At 42.5% G+C, this 21,399-nt stretch overlaps 1 protein-coding gene across 5 annotated transcripts in view; it reads right to left on the bottom strand.

Moving 5' to 3' along the window:
• Positions 1–21,399, bottom strand: part of LOC132805832 (SWI/SNF complex subunit SMARCC2-like) — a 157,866-nt gene that overhangs the window by 78,185 nt on the left and 58,282 nt on the right. For 4 of the 5 annotated variants that reach the window (XM_060821125.1, XM_060821124.1, XM_060821128.1 and 1 more), the window contains one exon: positions 567–697. In XM_060821125.1, coding sequence (XP_060677108.1) covers positions 567–697 — 131 coding nt within the window. The remainder of the gene's footprint in view (positions 1–566; positions 698–21,399) is intronic. The other variant, XM_060821126.1, reaches the window with a different exon arrangement.

The following is a 21,399-nucleotide window of genomic DNA, read 5'->3' on the forward strand; positions in this document are numbered from 1 at the left end:
AGCACAAAATCCAGTGACTTGAAAATATTTCCAGAGAGTATCAGTACACACAGTTCATAAAGCCCTAAAAGTTGTGGAATCAATGCATGGAATACTCTAATGACACTTGAGGACTCTCAAAGGCAACATTCTTTGGCAGTTCACTTGATAAATTGGCACAGGACTTGAAATTACAAGTTACACCCATAGCACGCAGTACAATCAATAGTAAGAGAACAGGATAAAAGATCGGGATGTTAAATCTTTGATTAACATTTGAAAATAACTCACTATCCTTCATTCTGTTACTGCAGTACAGCAGAGCAGAAATTAAAATTGAAAACAATCTGGGTGGCTGTTGGGCAGGGTATCAAGGTGAACATTAGCCTGAACAGCTTTGGTGTTTGGAACTAAATCCAACCTAGACTTAAAAGGAGGTGGCTAGTTTATGGACAATTCAAATAAGATAAACTTTGAGAAGTTTCAATGTACTTCCAATTGCAAAAGTGACCATAGCATTATGTACAATCGATAGGCCAAGTTAAATTCAAACTGACTAAAAGCACGAAACGAGAAAAACATATTACCACTTTTCGGTAGTGTGACCTCTTCTACGTTGGGGACAGGGGAGGGTTCATCCATGTCCTTGGTCAGGTCCTCTTGGTCCTCCTCTCGATGTCCTCGCTTTGACTTGGCATATGGTGTGGCAGGACTGCGTCTTAAAACAAGGTGCAATGCGGTCATCCGCTCAAGAGTACAACATTCTAACTCTTTCTTTATGAAGTCATGATATCACTAAGCAGCTACATTCACCTGAGTGTGGAAAATCATGTGGAAAATGCTCTAGATACCATACCAGTATTGTCACTATATCAAGGTCCTGATGTATTTTATAGTCAATCAATCTTGTGCTGAAATGATGCACAATAGGAATTCTTCTATCAGAGAATCCAATAAAAAACACAGAAAAAAGGTAAGATAGGATTTCAAATTATACCCAACATCTAACAGCAGCCAAAACAATTCTGGTTTCTCACTGTGCTAAGTTGCCATTAGACTATAGTGGGGCTGCTGTGAAGCTAAGGTGGAGTTTCAATTCAGTTTGATATCAGCCACAGGTACGTAATAAAATGCAAACAGATCTTAAAGAGATCTCAATAACCAGGATAGCTTCAACAGATATGACACAATTTTCAATGTCACTGATTTATACCAACATTAGTTTCCAAAGGATATGAATAAATGCAGATAACGACATTGAAAAGATCAGAATTGCAGTTATGTCACGAACAAAAATAAAGAGCTGTCAAAGACCCCAAATTTAAAAACTACACTTTTGCCAGGAAGAATAGAAAAGCAATATTTGATTTAAATGTTGACAGATTGCAGGACTCTGTGGTACACTGGGATCTGGATGTCCTGGACATGAATCACAAAAGGGTACAGCAAATGATTAGGAAGGCAAACAAGAATGGTGGCAATTATTTTTAAGGAGAATCCAACATATAAATAGGCAAGTTTTGTTACAGTCGTAAGGGATGTCAGTGAGACCACAGCTGGAGAAAGTGTAGTTTTGGTCTCCTTACTTAAAAAAAGGATATAATGACATTAGAAGCAGTTCGGAGAAGATTCACTTGTCCGATTACTGGGATGAGGGTGTTTAATTTATTAGGAAAGGTTGGCCCTGCATCCATTAAAATTTTTGAGGAATGAGAGGTGATCACATTAAAACATACAAGTTCCTGAAGGGCTGGTCAGGGTGCATGTTGAGGGGATGTTCCCTCTCATGGGAGAAGCTACAGATCTCTTGTGGGAGATACTAGAACTCTGGGACATGATTTAAAAATAAAGGATTTCCCATTAAGAGAGAGATTAAAAGAAACCTTTTCTGCTGGAGGATTATTAGTCAGTGGCAATTTTTCCTGCAGAGAGCAGTGAAGGCAGGGTCATTGAATTAAGGTTCAATAAGATAGATTCTTGATTAACAAAGGAATCGAAGGCTATTGGGAGAGTGGGGGTAGACAGGAAAGTAGAGTGGAGGTCACAGTGAGATCAACCACGATTTCATTGAAAGGCTGTACAGGCCTGTGGGACCAAATGGCCTACTCCTGTTCTTAATTTGCATGTTGTTCTTCAACTAAATATGTGCTTCTTCTGGAAGCTGAAACAAATCCATAAATACAGATGCCTCACTTTAAAAAGCACATTTGAAACTAATTTGGTTAGTGCTGAGGAAAGCATGCCACAGGTGCAGAAGGGATGAAATTGCAGGTAGTGCATGCTCCATTTGCTCTCCCACACAGACTTGGTAAAAGGCTTCAGGGCTTGTGCCATCATGTTTTGATCCAAGCTAAAAAGAAGCTGACAAACTGCCTAACCCTAAGGCAGAAACTTATACTCCTGAAATATTGAGAGAGATTGTGGCATGAGGAATGGCCATGCTATGGAAGCAGCTATGGAATAGCTGGAAAGGCTTTTAACCTGTTCAGCAACAATGTCAGTTGTGAGACACGAAAAATAATGACAAGAGGGGCTTGTGTTGAATGAGGAAAACATGAATTTGGCCTAAGATGAACATTGTGTTGAAATGGGTGAATCCACAAAATCAAGTCAAGTAAGTGAGAAAATTAGTCGTAGATTTAGCATGAAAGAGTGGTAGAGCAAATAGTCATGCAAAATGCATAAGGAGCTGGTTGTGTATGCAGTATCTAGTGAAGTGAATCTACAAAGATGCCAGAAGTAATACACATGACAGTGTCAGAGGGCTGAATTCAAGGACCAGCTTAGTTGGCTGCATTCTCGAAGGCAACCTTCAAAAGACCAAGGTAGGGCTCAAAGCTGACTGCCTTCAGGGAGAGCACAGAGCGAGAACAAAATCCTGTGGCTTGGACCTTAACAGAGACCTAATAAGGGTAAGGCATACTGTAATAAACAAGCTTGCTACACTTGTTCTTGCAGAGGAGAAGAAGGGCAATTGAGAAGATTGGAACAAATAAGATGGGGTATTGTTTAAGTTTAATTTCTAGTCTTTTTTTTAATGACAACAAAGCAGAAAAGAGTACTTGAAATATTGATTTAATCTTTGTATAAACAAAGGGAATGAAGTAATAAAGAAATTCCTAACCAGTGGGAAGTATCAGTGAGAAAGATGGCTCATAGTGATAGATGGTCCAACAGACACAAAGTCTTTCATTTGGCTACACTTACAAAGGGAGTTTGACAGACTAAAACTGTGGATGCCAGAAATCTGAAACAAAAACAGAGTGTTGGTGAAACTCAGCAGGTCTGGCAGCACCTGTGGAGAGAAGAGATTTAATGTGGAGTCCAGTGGCCCTTCTTCAGAACTGGAAATGATGCTGACCCATTTTACTTCCACAGGTGCTGCCAGATCTACTGACTTTCTCCAGCACACAGTTTTTGTTGGAGAGTTTGAGAGAGTTGTTCTGTTGATAAGGAGTATTTCAGAAAACAAAGGGAGGAAAGAGCAGTAGAAGAGATGAGGAATGAGATTGTAACTACAAAATCAGGAATTATGTTGCTATTTTAAATCACAGCAGGAGGTTAGATCTCATGGAATACAGGGAAAACTAGCCATTTGGAGACAGAACTGGCTTGAAGGAAGAAGATAGAGGGTGGTGGTTGAGGGTTGCTTTTCAGACTGGAGGCCTGTGATCAGTCATGTGCCAGAAGGACCGTTGCTGGGTCCACTGCCTTTTGTCATTTATAAAAATGATTTGGATGTGAACATGGGAGGTATAGTTAATAAGTTTGTAAATGACACCAAAATTAGAGGTGTAGTGGACAGCGAAGGAGATTACCTCAGATTACAACAGGATCTTGATCAGATGGGCCAATGGGCTGAGGAGTGGCAGATGGAGTTTAATTCGGAATAATGTGAGGTGCTGCATTTTGGGAAGGCAAATCCGGGCAGGACTTAAACACTTAATAGTGAGGTCCTGGTGAGTGTTGCTGAACAAAGAGACCTTGGAGTGCAGGTTTGTAGTTCCTTGAAAGTGGAGTCGCAGGTAGACAGAACAGTGAAGACGGCATTAGCTATGCTTTCCTTTATTGGTCAGAACATTGAGTGTAGGGGTTGAGAGGTCATGTGGCAGCTGTACAGGACATTGGTCAGGCCACTTTTGGAATATTGTGTGCAATTCTGGTCTCCCTCCTATTGGAAGGATGTTGCGAAACTTGAAAGGGTTCAGAAAAGGTTTACAAGGATGTTGCCAGGATTGGAGGATTTGAGCTATAGGGGCAGGCTGAATAGGCTGGGGCTGTTTTCCCTGGAGCATTGGAAAGTGAGGGGGGACCTTATAGAAGTTTATAAAATCATGATGGGCATGGATAGAATAAATAGACACTGTCTTTTCCCTGGGATTGGGGGGGGGGGGGGGGGGGGGGGGGGGGGAGTCCAGAACTAGAGGGCATAGGTTTAGGGTGAGAGGGGAAAGATTTAAAAGGGACCTAAGGGGCAACTTTTTCACACAGAGGGTGGTGCGCATATGGAATGAACTGTCAGAGGAAGTGATGGAGGGTAGTTCAATTACAACATTTAAAAGGCACCTGAATGGGTAATAAGAATAGGAAGCGTCTAGAGGGATATGAACCAAGTGCTGGCAAATGAAACTAGATTGGGTTAGGATATCTGGTTAGCATGGACGAGTTGGATCAAAGGGTCTGTTTCTATGCTGCACCTCTCTATGACTCTGTGGATACACTGGATATATGGAGAGGTAAAAAATGGTTTGGGGAAATAATTACTAACTGGTATGTGCTCTAGACCACCAGAATCAGGTCAACTGATTAGTCAAAGGACTGCTAAGGAGGACAAGGGGACATTTAAATGATTCCAACATCTGAAAAATTGAATGATCAGATTAGATAAAACCTGAAGGAAAGCATTGAGAACACAGACAAATCACTATGTCAGAGACAGGCCCCTCACACGAGGCTGATTGCTTGAGGATATTTTGCATTAGGTTTGTTGTTCAGTAATCTTCCAGCGCTGGCTAGTAATCTAAGGGTGTGCATTTATGAGCCAATGAGATGGTACTGACAAGTTTAATAGCATCAAAGCTTTTACCACGCTATGAAATTGAGAAGAACACATTGTAGTCAAATATTCATAAAGACATTTCATTGAAACACTGTGAAGGAAAGTGATATTAGACTTCATTATTTTCTTTTGAAAATCTTTACATATTATGAAAATATGAAATAGGAGTAGACCTCGGACCTGCTTCACCATTTAATAAAATCGTCACTGATCTGAGTACTCCACTTTTCTGCCTACTCCAATAACTTTTCATCCCTTCACTTTTTTAGGATTTCTCATCCTCTGCCCAAAAATTATTCAAACTTTCTGCCTTTTGAGGAAGAGAGTTCCAAAGACTCAAATATCAGAAAAAAAATCACTTCATTTTTGTCTTAAATGGGTGAAGGTCGATTTTTTTAAAATTCTGGAATCTCCCTCAAGAGGAAACATCCTCTTCACATCTACCCTGTCAAGGGCCCACAGGATCTTAAAGAATCAAACAAGCTGCCCCTTAATCTTTTAAACTCTAGCCGATACAAGCCTATCCTATTCAACCTATCCTCACAAGACATCCTGCCCATACCAAGTATTAGGCACGGTGGCTCAGTGGTTAGCACTGCTGCCTCATAGCACCAGGGATCCAGGTTCGATTCCAGACTTGGGCGACTCTGCGTGGATTTGCACATTCTCCCAGTGTCTGCGTGAGTTTCCTCCGGGTGCTCCGGTTTCCTCCCACAGTCCAAAAGTTGAGCAGGTCAGGTGAATTGGCCATGCTAAATTGCCCGTAGTGTTCAGGGATGTGCAGGTTAGGATCATAGAGATGTACAGCATGGAAACAAACCCTTCGGTCCAACTTGTCCATGCCGACCAGATATCCTAAACCAATCTAGTCCCACCTGCCAGCACCCAGCCCATATCCCTCCAAACCCTTGCTATTCATATACCCATCCAGATGCCTTTTAAATGTTGCAATTGTACCAGCTTCCACCACTTCCTCTGGCATCTCATTCCATACACGTACCACCCTCTGTGTGAAAACGTTGCCCCTGCGGTCTCTTTTATATCTTTCCCCTCTCACCCTAAATCTATGTCCTCTAGTTCTGGACTCCCCCACCCCAGGGAAAATACTTTGTCTATTTATCGTATCCATGTTCCTCATGATTTTATAAACCTCTATAGTGTCACCTCTCAGCTTTCGACACTCCAGGGAAAACAGTTTTCGCCTATTCAGCCTCTCCCTATAGCTTAAATCCTCCAACCCTGGCAACATCCTTTCTGAACCCTTTCAAGTTTCACAACATCTTTCCAAAAGGAAGGAGACCAGAACTGCATGCAATATTCCAACAGTGGCCTGTAGCCGCAACATGACCTCCCAACTCCTGTACTCAATACTCTGACCAGTAAAGGAAAGCATACCAAATGCCTTCTTCGCTACCCTATCTACCAGCAACTTCACTTTCAAGGAGCAATGAACCTGCACTCCAAGGTCTCTTTGTTCAGCAACACTTCCTAGGAACTTATCATTAAGTGTATAAATCCTGCTAAGATTTGCTTTCACAAAATGCAGCACCTCGCATCTATCTGAATTAAACTCCATCTGCCACTTCTCAGCCCATTGGCCCATCTGATCAAGATCCCGTTGTAATCTGAGGCAAACTTCTTCGCTGTCCACTACACCTCCTATTTTAGTGTCATCTGCAAACTTACTAACTGTACCCCTTATGCCCACATCCAAGTCATTTATATAAATGACGAAAAGCAGTGGACCCATCACCAATCCTTGTGACAATACAGTGGTCACAGGCCTCCAGTCTGAAAAACAACCCTCCACCAGCACCCTCTGTCTCGTACCTTTGAGGTGCATTAGTCAGGGATAAATGTAGAGTCACGGGGAATGGGCTTGGGTGGCAAACTCTTCGGTGTGGACTTGTTGGGCTGAAGGGCCTGTTTCCACACTGTAGGGATTCTAAACTAAACCTTCTCTGAACTGCTTTCAATGCATTTACAGTTCTTCATGTGGTCCAATCAATGCTTTGTATAACTGAAGCATAATCTCCCTATTTTTCTCTTCAATTCCCCTCACAATAGACTATAACATTCTATGAGTTTTCCTGATTACTTGCTGTATCTGCATACTAACCTTCTGTGATTCATGCAGTAGGGCATCTCTCTGCAAACTCAGTTCACTTAGATAAAATGCTTCCTTTTTTATTCTTCTTGCTGAAATTGACAAACACGCACATTCCCACATTACAGTCCACTTGCCAGATCTTTGCACACTCCCTAACCTATTTATATCCCTTTGTATCCTCCTTATGTCCTTTTGACAATTTACTTTGGAACCTAACTTTGCCTGATCAGCAAATTTACAGACCATAGCTTCGATCCCTTCATCCAAGTCATTTATAGAAACTGAAAACTGCATTCAAAGGGATGAGTCTACAGTGCTTACCAGAAACCCATTGCAATTCTCTCAAGTGAACAAGGATAATCCATCTACTACAGAATATTGGGATTTTAGAAATGCAGTCAACAATATTCCTGTATGGTAGCAGAACATACCCAGATATCATGCAGATGACGATGAATTTTCCATGATATAGAACTGGCTCAACTGAACAAATTAGCAAATAAAACACAATGGAGTTGGGAAAAAGTCAGTACTGAATTTAGCAATACACTAACAGTGTAAGGGGACTGCAGTTACCATGGTATTAACAATACAGGACTCAGAGTACAGTGATGGTAATGGCACAGGAAGATTGAGGGTACAGTGATATCAACAGTACATGATTAAAGTTTTTGATATTAATGTTACAGGAGGACCGAGGGTTCAGTGATATTAATGGTACAAGGGAATTGTGAACACAGTGTTGTTAACTGTGCAGGTGTGTTGAGGGTAGTGGTATCAATTGTAAAGGAGGACTGACAATAGTGATAATAATGGTAAAGGTAAACGGAGGGTACCCTGATGTCAATACTACAGGAGGATTACAGTAGAGGATAATTGAGGGCACAATAATATTAATGTTACAGGACACTTGAGAGTACAGTCATATTCACAATACAGGGGATTGAGACACAATACGAACAGTGGAGGGGCGATGTATTTTCTCGCATGTCTGTAGTTTTATAACATATTGGCTTAATAGCTGTCTTCTGCAAGGTGTGGGTATTCCAATACATCCTTAACTATTTCTTAAGCACCATTATATGCCGTGCAACTAGGTCATGCACAAGTCCTCCAAGTCTCAGCTTATTTGTCCAGTCCTTATTTGTAATTTCAAACATTCCCCATCCTCATTCTCCTTAGAGAATTCACCTCCATATTAGGGTACCTACAGTCTTTTTGATGAAAATGGAGGAAAATAAATCTTTGAAGGTATTAACCATCCATTGGTCACTCAGTCTCATGCTCCCTCACAATCTACTCACATAATCAGAAGTGTTGCCTCTGGTGTGTATCCTTGTAAATTGAAAGCATCATACATGCAAAGTGTATGTCACATTACCATCTGACTAGTTGAAATACCACTTATTCAAAAAAATAGATTAAATGACAATTACCCTGGAAACAAACATCCTTCTGAGCAAATACTCATTAGATATGCTGCCAGAAACACAATAAGCAAGGAGAACAAACTAAATTGAAGAGCTTTCAAAACAAGTGTTCATTTGCTATCTTGTTTCTCACTAACCCAAGTTCGCAGTAGAAGGCTAAGGTTTAGGAAATAAGAACCACACAAAAAAAATTCACCAAAAATATCTTTAAACTTACCCTTAAATTTGCCCAGGTCCTCTGGGAAATTCCATAAGCCTACCCCCTGTTGGGAACATGAATCGTGGTGTTTGCACCCGTCCAGGCATTTATTATTTTTTGTTCAGCTGGCCTTCCCTCCCAATGATTTTTGGTATTCCATATTTGTGTGGGCATGACATATATCCAATGATAAATGTTTAAATATGTTGCAATACATTAAAAATAGTCAAAGCAAATGTTGAAGCATTTCTTTTATTTGTGCACATTTGAAATAAACAACTCTTAAGCAGTAACCTAATAGCAGAAATGACTGCACCATTATTCAGGTTTGCTCAAAGTCCTGAATTTAAAGAATTATTCTGGCAATGCCTTTTAGTTGCACTAATTACTACATCAGTCAGTATTAGAAAAGAAAAAAAAGCAAAATGAATCTTCTAAAGAATTTTTTTTTGTTTTTCACAATAAAAACTCAGATCAAGGAATCTGTCCACCTGATAAGACAAATAAGTTCATGCTTTGTTACTTCTCTGTCACTGAAAAGTACAGCACAAGGGCAGACCCTTTGGCCCACCATGTCTGTACCAGCCATGATGTCATTCTCAACTAATCCCATCAGCCTGCACATAGTCTGCATCCCTCTATTCCCTACATGTTCTGGTGTCTGTCTAAATGCCTCTTAAACGTTATCATATCTGCTTCTACCTCATCCACTGGCAGCACATTCAAGGCTCAAATCATTTATCATCTGTACCATTTCACTTCCTGGACTATTTTCTGAAAATGATAGCTTGTTCAACTGATATCGTAACTGTCAGAGTTGGCCTGGCCTCCATGAAATGATCTGTATGACTTAAGAAAACAACTGTTTTAAATGGGGGATAGGGGATTGGGAGGCAGCGGGGTGGGGCGGGGGGTGTGGAGGTGGAGAGGTCTGGAGGAGGAGAGAAACAGAGATACAGAAAGAATGTGAGGTCCACAAGAATAAATTAGAGTCCACAATGAAAAGAGGTGAAAGCAAGCACTCACTTACAGGGAGGCAGGGAAAAAAAAGCTGTATAAGAAAAGGAACAAAGCTGCAGGTCAAAGTGCAGAATGTGCGTGTGCGTGACCAACCGCTCAGCTTTCCTGTGACAAATTCAAAACACTTCAGGCTTCTACACCTGTGGCAATGCTTTTGGGAACTATACAATGCTCCTGTTATTGTCTCCTGCTTGAGGTGGAATAGTTCGTAATTTTTAGCAACTTGTCAATCTCAGCAGATGTCAAAAATAAAATTATTTAATGGTCTGACTGGATTATTGTGCAAAACCTCTTGGGCGTGCTCCCGAAATGAAGCCACCCCTTTCACAAACTGACAGACTAAAAGCCACACATTGCGCTTGAGTTCAAGATTTGAACTGTTGCTTGCTGCTGCAGCATGGCCGCCTGTACTTGATGCTCAAAGATAGGGCGGTGATAAAACTAAAAACGAGACAATGGCCCTCTTTGGCGACTGCCTAAAATTGCATGGTCCACTGGTACACCAATTTTACCCAGTCAGTTTTGCGCACATCATCCACAGATGGTGAAACTGTGAATTCATTACTGCAATTTTCATGGTATTTAAAGCCTTTGTCAGAGGTTGACGCTGATATCCTGCCCCAGCTGTGAATGCTGGTTATTTGTTTTGATGCAGCCAATATATTGCATGTGCTAGTGCCAGCAGCTGAACTGAGCAACAGCCAAGGTTGGGGGATTCTTTTCTGCACTGAGTGTTAAAAATTCCAATCTCTGGCTTGTTCTGTCTGCCTTATGACCACCTTGTGAACGTGATCAGTCAATGCTTGCTGCAACACAAACTGTCAACAGCATTGCCAAATAGGAATCCTGTAATCAAATGAGCAGCATTGGTTTGATTTACTCAAATGTGTAACGTCCTAATAAGGGCAGCTGATACTTTCTCTAGAGGTTCGTAGGCCGACGCTGACAACCTAATTCTTGGGATGAACCTGAAAGAGAACAAAGATGCAGACTGGCTGCTTTTGAAATAGAATGAAACATGTAAACTAAAAATATGAACCAAACCTATTGCCATGGAGAAACTGAAACCTTGTTATAACCTAACAGCAATGCAAGCTGGGGTAAATCAAACTGTCAAAAATCCACAGGTCAAGGGGCTTTATATGATTTTGGAGCTGGAGCTCAGGTTATCACTGATATTCACCACCAGACTATATGTGTAACAAGCAACAACCTAATTAAACTGCACTGAAGAATGGGCAGTGCACGCACGCTGGAGCCTTTCTTAAAACTTCTTCTGAAGTTTTAATGAGATTCAGAAGTCAGTGAGCTGCATCTTCTGCGTTAAAATGCTCATATCCCATTCCGAGACTGACTTTCCCCACTTGCCTCCTTTGAGCAAAACACGCTACTTTCATGTTGTAAAAGGCAATGGCATAGAAACTAAACAATCTAAGATCATGTGCTGGTTGATATCATGATTTAGAAACAGCATGACAGATTGGGGCCTGGACTGCAGATTCTGATGTTGAAAATTCCAACCACACCAAATTGATTAGATCAATATCAGTTGATGTATTGCTGACCATATTGTTATTGAATGTTATACCAACTCCCAGTATTAGTAATATTACTTCTAGGCCACTCATGAAACTCATTTAAGATGGGAGCTGTCTTTTGTTCTTCCTTTCCTAATTCATTGTTTCTTCCAAATAGCTCCAGTGCAAATCTTTCCAAATCGTTTTCCCCAGTAATTTACATTATTTTTCTCCCCTTTATTTCTATCAAATGGATTTGTCATTCCCAAACAATTATTTGGTGCAATATCGCCCAGGTTGGTTTTGCCCACTTTGTGTGTCTGGGAATCAGCACTTAAACAGGGTATCATTCTGCATGGTGCAGAATGGCCAGAGTCAGCATCAAAAAGCCATGTGGATGTGCCCAGATGACCCTGCTGCTATGAGTCAACGTCAGTGATCCCAAAAACCCTTCACTTAAACAACATAACTCAGAATTATCACTTATCTCGCTATCTGCTCATTCTATCAAATGCAGGGAGCCCAAAACAAGTGTGGCCAAGCAAAGCAAGGTTGGAAGGCAGAGGGAGAAGGGCAGCAGATATTTGGACCAGAACATACAGACTTACTGCATTTTAAGGCACTTCATTTTATCTTTATACTTCAAATTTCTACATCAATGATAATAGAAAATGCCTCTGCATTTACACCCTCCTGTCGATGGTGTTACCCAGGTGGGAGGTATAATGACAGTATGACAAGATCCCACGGTCAATGTGCATTTAGCAATTTATAATGGTGAAAAGGTTAACAAGAGACTGCAAACATCCTATCATACATAGATATATAAGCGATATATAGCAGAAACAAAATATTAACAAAACCCACTTTGCCAGCTGCTGCTTATCTATATCCTGATGAGGACACTATGGGTACAAGGTTCACAGGAAAAGGGTGAGAACTTCAACTCCCATGATACAGACTAGCTGGAAATTCCCAGCACTTAGGCCTAGCAGAAATTTCAATTCAAACCTCATCACTAGACAGAAGGCATACTATCTAAAGAACAGCTTTTGCAGCATTCTTCATCTTAAATAAGCAATTTTAATGGCCATATGAAATCATATAATAAAGTAGGGGACCAACTACTCTGTTGTGTCTGTGACAATTTTAAAGAAGCTACACAATCAGTTTCACTCTGTGCTTTTGCTCACTACTCTTCAAAAATTACCCCTTCAAATACTGATCCAATTCCTTTTTGAAAATTAATATTGAACCTGCTTATGCTCCTTCAGGCAGTGCATTCCAAGCCATAACAATGTAAACGCTTTTCCTTATGCAAACTGAAACTGCAAAACTGAGACATCAAACTCTGATTATTTTTTCAAAATGAATTAATTGGATGTGGACATTGTTGGCAGAGCCAAAATCTTTTAACACATCTAGAGATGCGAAGCATAAAGAGGTCATGAAAGGTAAACTGTACCTGATAGATGAACAGAAAAAAGGAAAGCACAGGCAGTCAAATCAGGATCAGACACGGTCGGACAAGATATAGGGAAGAAAAAAATGAGGAGGGCAGAAGCAGTAATGATGCAACGGAGATAATAAATGGATCAAGATAGTCATAGTTATTCACTTAGGAGTAGATGACATACACAAGATGTATTTTAAAGCCCATAAATATATAGTTGAAGTAAGGTGGCAAATTGAACATAGCAAGCATCAGATACTGTTCTTAGAGACACTTTCAATGTGAGGCAACACAGGGGATAAGACTCAAAGAAAAACTGAAGAAGGTAATGTTTTTATTTTGATGTAAAGAGGGCAAGGAGAAAGGAAGTGAGCCAGAGGAACAGAAAAGAGAGGGGGGAGGGTAAATATTAAGAGTGCAAAAGGGAAGAGAAGGCCGGAGTCAAAAGGAAGAAAGAATTAAGAAAGGAGAATGGGAAAGGAAGGTACGAAAGAGAAGGATGGGAAGACAAAGGAAAAAGAGAGACAAGGAGAACAAGAGGAAAGAGAAAGAATACGACATAGGGAGGGAATGATGGAGGATGAGTTCTCCCAGTTAGGTTCTCTCTTCAAGCTGTAATTTTAGTGATGTTTACATTTTATTCAGCTATAGGAAATAATCTAATCAAAAATTGTTTTTTGAACTGCTACCTGATCTACTGTAGTACAACTTGAAGGGTCTGCTGCACAATCACAATTTAGCTGTTCAAGTTTTAATGGCAGCAATAAACAACAGGGCCACCACAGAAGTATATTTTTAACTAATTGGTAAATCTTTGGTCAGTGCTAGCCATTGGCTTTGCTGTGCTCTTCTTTTGGTGAAGTGCTCTAATTCCGTACATCACTATTAAAAACTGTACACAAAGCCCTTGCTCCTCCTCTGCCTCTGTCAAAAAATATCACTTTCCAAATCCTTTTAGCTCTGAAATCACACTGATGTTAACTTGATTCTCTCTCCACAGATGCTGTCAGACCTGCTGAGTTTCACCAGCATGGTGTTTGCTTCAGATTTCTAGCACACACAATATTTTATTTTTAATTTAGTTGTTTACCCTTGTTTTGTTGCACAGACAATGAATGGTGCAACTAACTAATTTCTTTAATATTTGTGTTCCTGGTGTAATTTTTTAAAAAGATTTGATTAGATTCCCTACAGTGTGGAAACAGGCCTTTCAGCTCAACAAGTCTACACCGACCCTCCGAAGACTAACCCACCCAGACCCATTTCCCTCTGACTAATGCACCTAACACTATGGACAATTTAGCATGGCCAATTCACCTGACCTGCACATCTTTGGATTGTGGGAGGAAACCGGAGCACCTGGAGGAAACCCACACAGACACGGGGAGAATGTGCAAACTCCACACAGACAGTCGCCCATGTGAGCCAGCATGCTAACCATTGAGCCACTGTGCTGCCCACTTTGGTTGCATTTTTTTTTAAGAAAAGTGCTTCTGTTGCCTAAAAACTTGGCCACTTGTCATGTTGCCAGTAATAATATTCTGGCTTCCCAGTCTTCAGCTCAATAACCTAACTCTTTAAAGACATTGCATACAGTTGCATACAAATATTTTCCCTTTAGCCATGCCCACAGTTCTGCCAGCTGTTCCCATAATATATGTTGGGAGAAAGTGAGGACTGCAGCTGCTGGAGATCAAATTTATGAGTGTGGTGCTGGAAAAGCACAGCAGGCCAGGCAGCATCTAAGAAGCAAGAGAATCGACACTTCAGGCATAAGCTCTTCATCACTGCCTGACCTGCTGTGCTTCTCCAGCACCACACTCTTGACTATAATATATATTGCTCAACTGAGAGTTCCACTGTTTCTTGCTGCCATTACATTTTAAAGCATAGTCCTTGCCTTTATCTGTTGAATGGCTTAACCTCTGACTCCAGCTCTGTTAATTTAAACAACTGCCTGCCCCTGGTTCTGCCCTGGGACCTTATCACAGTAGAGTTATCCCTCAGGTCTCCTAATGCTGACAAATCAGTGTTCCTTGTCATAACACTTAGAGTCATAGAGATGTACAGCATGGAAACAGCCCCTTCTGTCCAACTTGTCCATCCCAACCAGATATTAGTCTACACCTATTTGCAGCATTTGGCCTATATTCTTTTAAACCCCTCTTATTTATGTACTTATCCAAATGCCTTTTAAATGTTGCAATTGTGCCAGCCTCCACCACTTCCTATGGCAGCTCATTCCATACCAGTACCATCCTTTGTGTGAAAGGTTTGCCCCTTATGTCCTTTTTATATCTTTCACCTCTCATCCTAAACCTATACCCTCTAGTTCTGGTTTCCCCAACCCAGGGAAAAGACCTTGTCTATTTATCCTGCCCCTCATAATTTTGTAAACCTCTTTGAGGTCACCCCTCAGCCTCTGACACTCCAGGGAAAACAGCACCAGCCTGTTCAGCCTCCCTTTATAGTCCAAACCCTCCAACCCCAGCAACATCCTTGTAAATCTTTTCTGAAGCCTTTTTAAGTTTCACAACATCCTTCCGATAGGAAGGAGACCAGAATTGCACACAATATGCCAAAAGTGGCCTAACCAATGTCCTGTATAACTGCAACATGAATTCCTAACTCCTATACTCAGTGCTCTGACCAATGCTCATACCAAACACCACCTTCACTATCCTATCTACCTGTGACTCTACTTTCAAGGAACTATGAACCTGCACTCCAAGGTCTCTTTGTTCACTTGTCCATAGAAAACCTCAATCACCCAGAGTAAGACTATGGTAGAAATACTTGTGTATTTTAAAACAAAATTCTTTCACAGGATGTGGGCATTGCTGGCTGGGCTAGCATTTATCTTTCATTCCTAACTGCCCTCGAGAAGGTTGTGATGAGTTGCCGTCTTGAAACACTGTAGTCCATGTCCATAGCAAACAAAAACCTTTTATGTTAGATGCCTTTTGTAGTACCCTTCACCACTACACGTCACTGCTTTACATCAACTTCTTCTACTTAATTCTGATGTTTTCATTCCTGTCACTCAATATAATCATTATAAAGTTTATATTAAACAATTTATAAACTCTGACTATACTTCTTCCAGTTGCTTGGGTGAAAATCCATTCTGAGGAAACTTCCTCCAAATGAATGTGTGACAGTCATGTTTATTTTCTGGGATTCACTCAGATTAAATTCTTAGAGAAGACTATCTAAGAGTTCCAATTCCAAGGTTTTTTGTCCGCCATGTTTTACAGAGTAGCTGAATTTTCTAAAATAAGGTTTTAAACACAACAAAAATACTTTAAGGGTAACAGTGATACAACAGCGAGAGATAACACTTTCTTGGTAGAGATAAGATCTAACAGTTAAGAAGTCACTTATGGGAGTAATTTATTAAACAAAATTGGCCCAGTAAGCTTGGAAGATGGATTTATAGTGCTTTTTAAGAGACAATTTCTTAGAATAGCAGATGTTGTCAGGGTTGGAGGATTTGAGCTATAGGGAGAGGCTCAACAGGCTGGGGCTGTTTTCCCTGGAGTGTCGGAGGCTGAGGGGTGACCTTATGGAGGTTTATAAAATCATGAGGGGCATGGATAGGATAAATCGACAAGGTCTTTTCACTGGGGTGAGAGAGTCCAGAACTAGGGGGCATAGGTTTAGGGGAGAGGGGAAAGATAGAAAAGAGACCAGAGGAAACAGTGGAGGGTAGTACAACTGCAACATTTAAAAGGCATCTGGACGTGAATAGAGGGTTTGGAGAGATATAGGCCAGGTGCTGGCAGGTGGAATTAGATTGGGTTGGGATATCTGGTTGGCATGGACAAGTTGGACCAAAGGGTTTGCTTTGGTGCTGTACGTCTCTATGACTCTAATAGCACATTTTAGAGCCAACCAGCCAGTAAGACTATTCTAGACCTGGTAACATGCCATAAGAATCTCTGGGTAGCTGTGATAATAGCATGATTGACTTTTGCATTCAGTTTGAGGGAGAGTAGGTTGAAGGCTAATGTTTGAAATTTAAAGTCAACTACAAGGTTACGAAGATAGAATTGGTTAAAGTGAACTTGGAAATCAAGGGGGAGGTCAGTACAATACAAGACAATACGAATCAATACAATACAGGAACAGGCCCTTGAGCTCACCAAGCCTGTGTCATTCTAAGCCTTATTTAGACCAGCTACTTAATGCCCATGTGTGGTTTCTATGTCTCTGTTTGCCTCCCGTCCATGCGTCAATCAAGATACACCTTAAATGGTGCTAATATGCTCCCTACCACCACCTTCACTGGCAGTATGTTCCAGGCACCCCTCTGGGTGAAAGATTTTCTCTGAACTTCTCCCCTACACTTTCTCCCTTTCATCTTGAATCTGTGCTCTTTTGTAGTTGACCTTTCCACCTTGGAAAAAAGTCTCTGACTATCCACCCTACCTATGACTCTCATAATTTTGTAGACCTCAATCAGGTTGCCCGTCAGCCTGTCTTTCAATTGAAAACAATCTGAGTTTATCCAACCTTGCCCTCATATTTGTGGGCAGCACAGTGGCACAGTGGTTAGCACTGCTGCCTCACAGCGCCTGAGATCCGGGTTCAATTCCCGACTCAGGCGACTGACTGTGTGGAGTTTGCACGTTCTCCCCGTGTTTGCGTGGGTTTCCTCCGGGTGCTCCGGTTTCCTCCTACAGTCCAAAGATGTGCGGGTCAGGTGAATTGGCCATGCTAAATTGCCTGTAGTGTTAGGTAAGGGGTAAATATAGGGGGGTATGGGTGGGTTGCGCTTCGGCGGATCGGTGTGGACTTGTTGGGCCGAAGGGTCTGTTTCCACACTGTAAGTAATCTAATCTAATAACTAAAACCCATCCTGGTCAACCCCATCCAAAGCACTGGCAACCTTCAGCAGCAAGGATACCCTCCCGGTGTTCAGGGTCGGCGACAAAAGTAGCAATGGCATCCAGACCTGGCAGTGGAACAGAGTGAAGATGCCTGATCTCACAGTGGAGCTAGGGATTCCTGGTTGCAATGGGCCCAGAGTAGGGACGCCTGGTGCAGGCATAGCAAGGGCTGCAATGTGTTATGCCCAGAGCTGGAACTCCTGGTATCATCGAGGCAGCAGTGGAACCACGGACTCCTGGTTGTAGTTGGACCAAAGGGGGGACTTCTGGTTAGCAGTGGCAGCAGTGACATTGGGGACTCCTGATTGCGGGACGACTGTGGATTCAGCAAAGTCAGTGAGGTGGGCCCAGTTACAAGGCAGTGGACTTCTCTCTTCCAGTTACTGGAGGCGAATTGCCAGCATGGACTGGGTTAGAAAGACTTTTTACTTCTTTATTTTTCAAATCTGTTTTTCAAAGAATTTGTTCTTAAGTATCTATACCTAGGTAACTTTGTAACTAAGATGGCACCATAATGGAGCATTGAAGGCTGAGGGGTGACCTTATAGAGGTTTAGAAAATCATGAAGGGCATGGATAGGATAAATAGGCAAGGTCTTTTCCCTGGGGTGGGGGAGTCCAGAACTAGAGGGCGTACATTTAAGGTGAGGGGGGCAAGATTTAAAAGGGACCCAAGGGGTAACTGTTTTTAAACACAGAAGATGGTGTGTGTATGGAATGGACTGCCAGGGGGAGTGGTGGAGGCTGGTACAATTACAACATTTAAAAGGCATCAGGATGGATACATGAATAGGAAGGGTTCAGAGGGGTATTGGTCAAATGTTGGTGTGACAATGTGCTCCTTTAGTAAAGTTACATTGTCGTTTTTTTTAAAAAAGGGGTTGTAAACGGCAGAGGTTCCGATATGTCTGGAAATATCTACTTGAAAAGGCTTTTCACGTTTCCTTTAAAAGCACTTGTACAATGAAAGGGGAGTGGCCCGTGCTCAGAGTTCAGGGTTTTGATTTGTTTGGTTTTAGCAAGGAGCCTGTTTGAAGCTTCTGGTCAAGTTTTAGTTGAGGACAAAGTTCTCGGATTCAACAGAAGTTTTCTGGCTGACTTTCTCTGCAACTTCTCTCTGACGTCTCTCCTGTAAGACCCTGTGTTTGATTTTACCTTTTTTGCAAAGGGGGCATTATGGAATGTTGCAGGAAATCGGAACAGCTCTTTGCTGAGTTCCATTTCTCTATTTGTTGAGTTTTCAAATACTTATGGTATTCTAAATTATTTTGTTCGTGCGTAAATAAATTCTGGTTTGTTTAAAACTGAGTGGTGGGCCAGCTGCATCACTCTTGGCAGTGTGGAGGAACAGAGATATCTTGGGGTCCACAACAATTTCTCCTTCGAATCCTCCCACTTCCTCCAGATGAAAGGTGTAGTCATGGGCCCCAGCTCTGCCTGTCTTTTTGTCAGCTACGTAGAACAGTCTATCTTCTGGAGTTACACCAGCATCAGCCCCCACCTTTTCCTCCGCTACATTGATGATTGCATCGGTGCCACCTCATGCTCCCACGAGGAGGTTGAACAACAATTCATCAACACGACCAATACATTCCACCCAGACCTAAAATTCACCTGGACCATCTCTGACACCTCTCTCCCCTTCCTGGACTTTTCCATCTCCATCTCCATTCAGGGTGACTGACTCAACACTGACATTTTCTACAAATCCACCGACTCCCACAGCTACCTGGATTACACCTCTTCCCACCCTGCCGCCTGTAAAAACGCTATCCCTAATTCCCAATTCCTCCGCCTCATCTGCTTCCAGGAAGACCGATTCCACCACAGAACACACCAATGCCCTCCAATGCATCTCATCCACATCCTGCACCTCCATTCTCAAACCCCACCCCTCCAAACGCAACAAGGACAGAACCCCTGGTCCTCACCTTCCACTCCACCAACATCTGTATACATTGCATCATCCGCCGACATTTCCGCCACCTACAAACGGACCTCACCACCAGAGAAATATTTCCCTCCCCCTCCGCTCCATCCGCTTTCCGTAAAGACTGTTCCCTCCGCGACTACCTGGTCAGGTCTACGCCCCCTAACAAGCCACCTTCACCTGCCACCGCAGGAATTGCAAAACTTGCGCCACACCTCCTCCTCACCTCTGTCCAAGGCCCCAAAGAAGCCTTCCACATCCATTAAGGTTTCACCGACACTTCCACATGTCATTTATTGTATCCGTTGATCCCGATGCGGTCTTCTTTACAACGGGGAGACTGGACACCTACTCGCAGAGCGCTTCAGAGAACATCTCTGGGACACCCACACCAATCAATCCTACCGCCCCATGGCCGAACATTTCAACTCCCCTTCCCACTCTGCCGAGGACATGCAGGTCCTGGGCCTCCCCCATCGCCACTCCCTCACCACCCGACGCCTGCAGGAAGAACACCTTCTGCCTTGGGACCCTTCAACTCCATAGCATCAATGTGGACTTCACCAGTTTCCTCATTTCCCCTCCCCCCACTTTACCCCAGTTCCAAACTTCCAGCTCAGCACCATCCTGATGACCTGTCCTGCCTGTCCCTCTTCCTTCCTATCTATCCACTCCACCCTCCTCTCCGACCTATCACCTTTACCCTCACCTCCATCCACTTAATGCACTCTCAGCTACCTTCTGCCCAACCCCACCCCCTCCCATTTATCTCTCCACCCCTGAGGCTCCCAGCCTCATTCCTGATGAAGGGCTTTTGCCCGAAATGTCAATTTTCCTGCAGCTCGGATGCTGCCTGATGTGCTGTGCTTTTCCAGTACCACTCTAATCTTGACTGTAATCTCCAGCATCTGCAGTACCCACTTTCGCCTACCCAAGTTGATAGGATTGTTAAGAATGGCGTATGGTGTGTTGGCTTTCATTCGCAGGGGGATTGAGTTTACGAGCTGCAAGATTATGCTGAACTCTATAGAGCCTTGGTTAGACCACACTTGCAATATTGTGTTCAGTTCTGGTCACCTCATTATTGGAAGGATGTGGAAGCTTTCGAGAGGGTGCAGAGGAGATTTACTGGGATGTTGCCTGGACTGGAGGGCATGTCTTACGAAGAAAGGTTGAGGGATTAGATTAGATTAAATTCCCTACAGTGTGGAAACAGGCCCTTCGGCCCAACAAGTCCACACCGACCCTCCGAAGAGTAACCCACCCAGACCCATTTCCCTTTAACTAACGTACCTAACACTATGGGCAATTTTGCATGGCCAATTCACCTGACCTGCACATCTTGGACTGTGGGAGGAAACCGGAGCACCTGGAGGAAACCAACACAGAGACTGGGAGAATGTGCAAACTCCACAGTCGCCCAAAATTAGAATCGAATCCGGGTCCCTGGCACTGTGAGGCAGCAGTGCTGACCACTGAGCCACTGTGCCGCTCTACAGAGCTAGGGCTTTTCTCATTGCAGTGAAGAAGGAGGAGAGGTGACTTGATAGAGGTGTACAAGATGATGAGAGGCATGGATAGAGTGGATTCCCAGAAACTTTTTCCCAGGGCGGAAATGGCTATCACCATGGGGCATAATTTTAAGATGATTGGAGGAAGATTTGAGGGAGTTGTCAGAGGTAGGTTCATTACACAAAGAGTGGTGGATGTGTGGAATGCACCAGCAGTAGTAGTAGAGCCAGATACATTAGGGACATTAAAGTGACTCTTAGATGGGCACATGGTTGATAGTAAAATGTAGGATATGCAGG

Source organism: Hemiscyllium ocellatum, chromosome X (genome assembly GCF_020745735.1).
Source record: "Hemiscyllium ocellatum isolate sHemOce1 chromosome X, sHemOce1.pat.X.cur, whole genome shotgun sequence".
In the NCBI taxonomy this organism is placed as follows: domain Eukaryota; kingdom Metazoa; phylum Chordata; class Chondrichthyes; order Orectolobiformes; family Hemiscylliidae; genus Hemiscyllium; species Hemiscyllium ocellatum.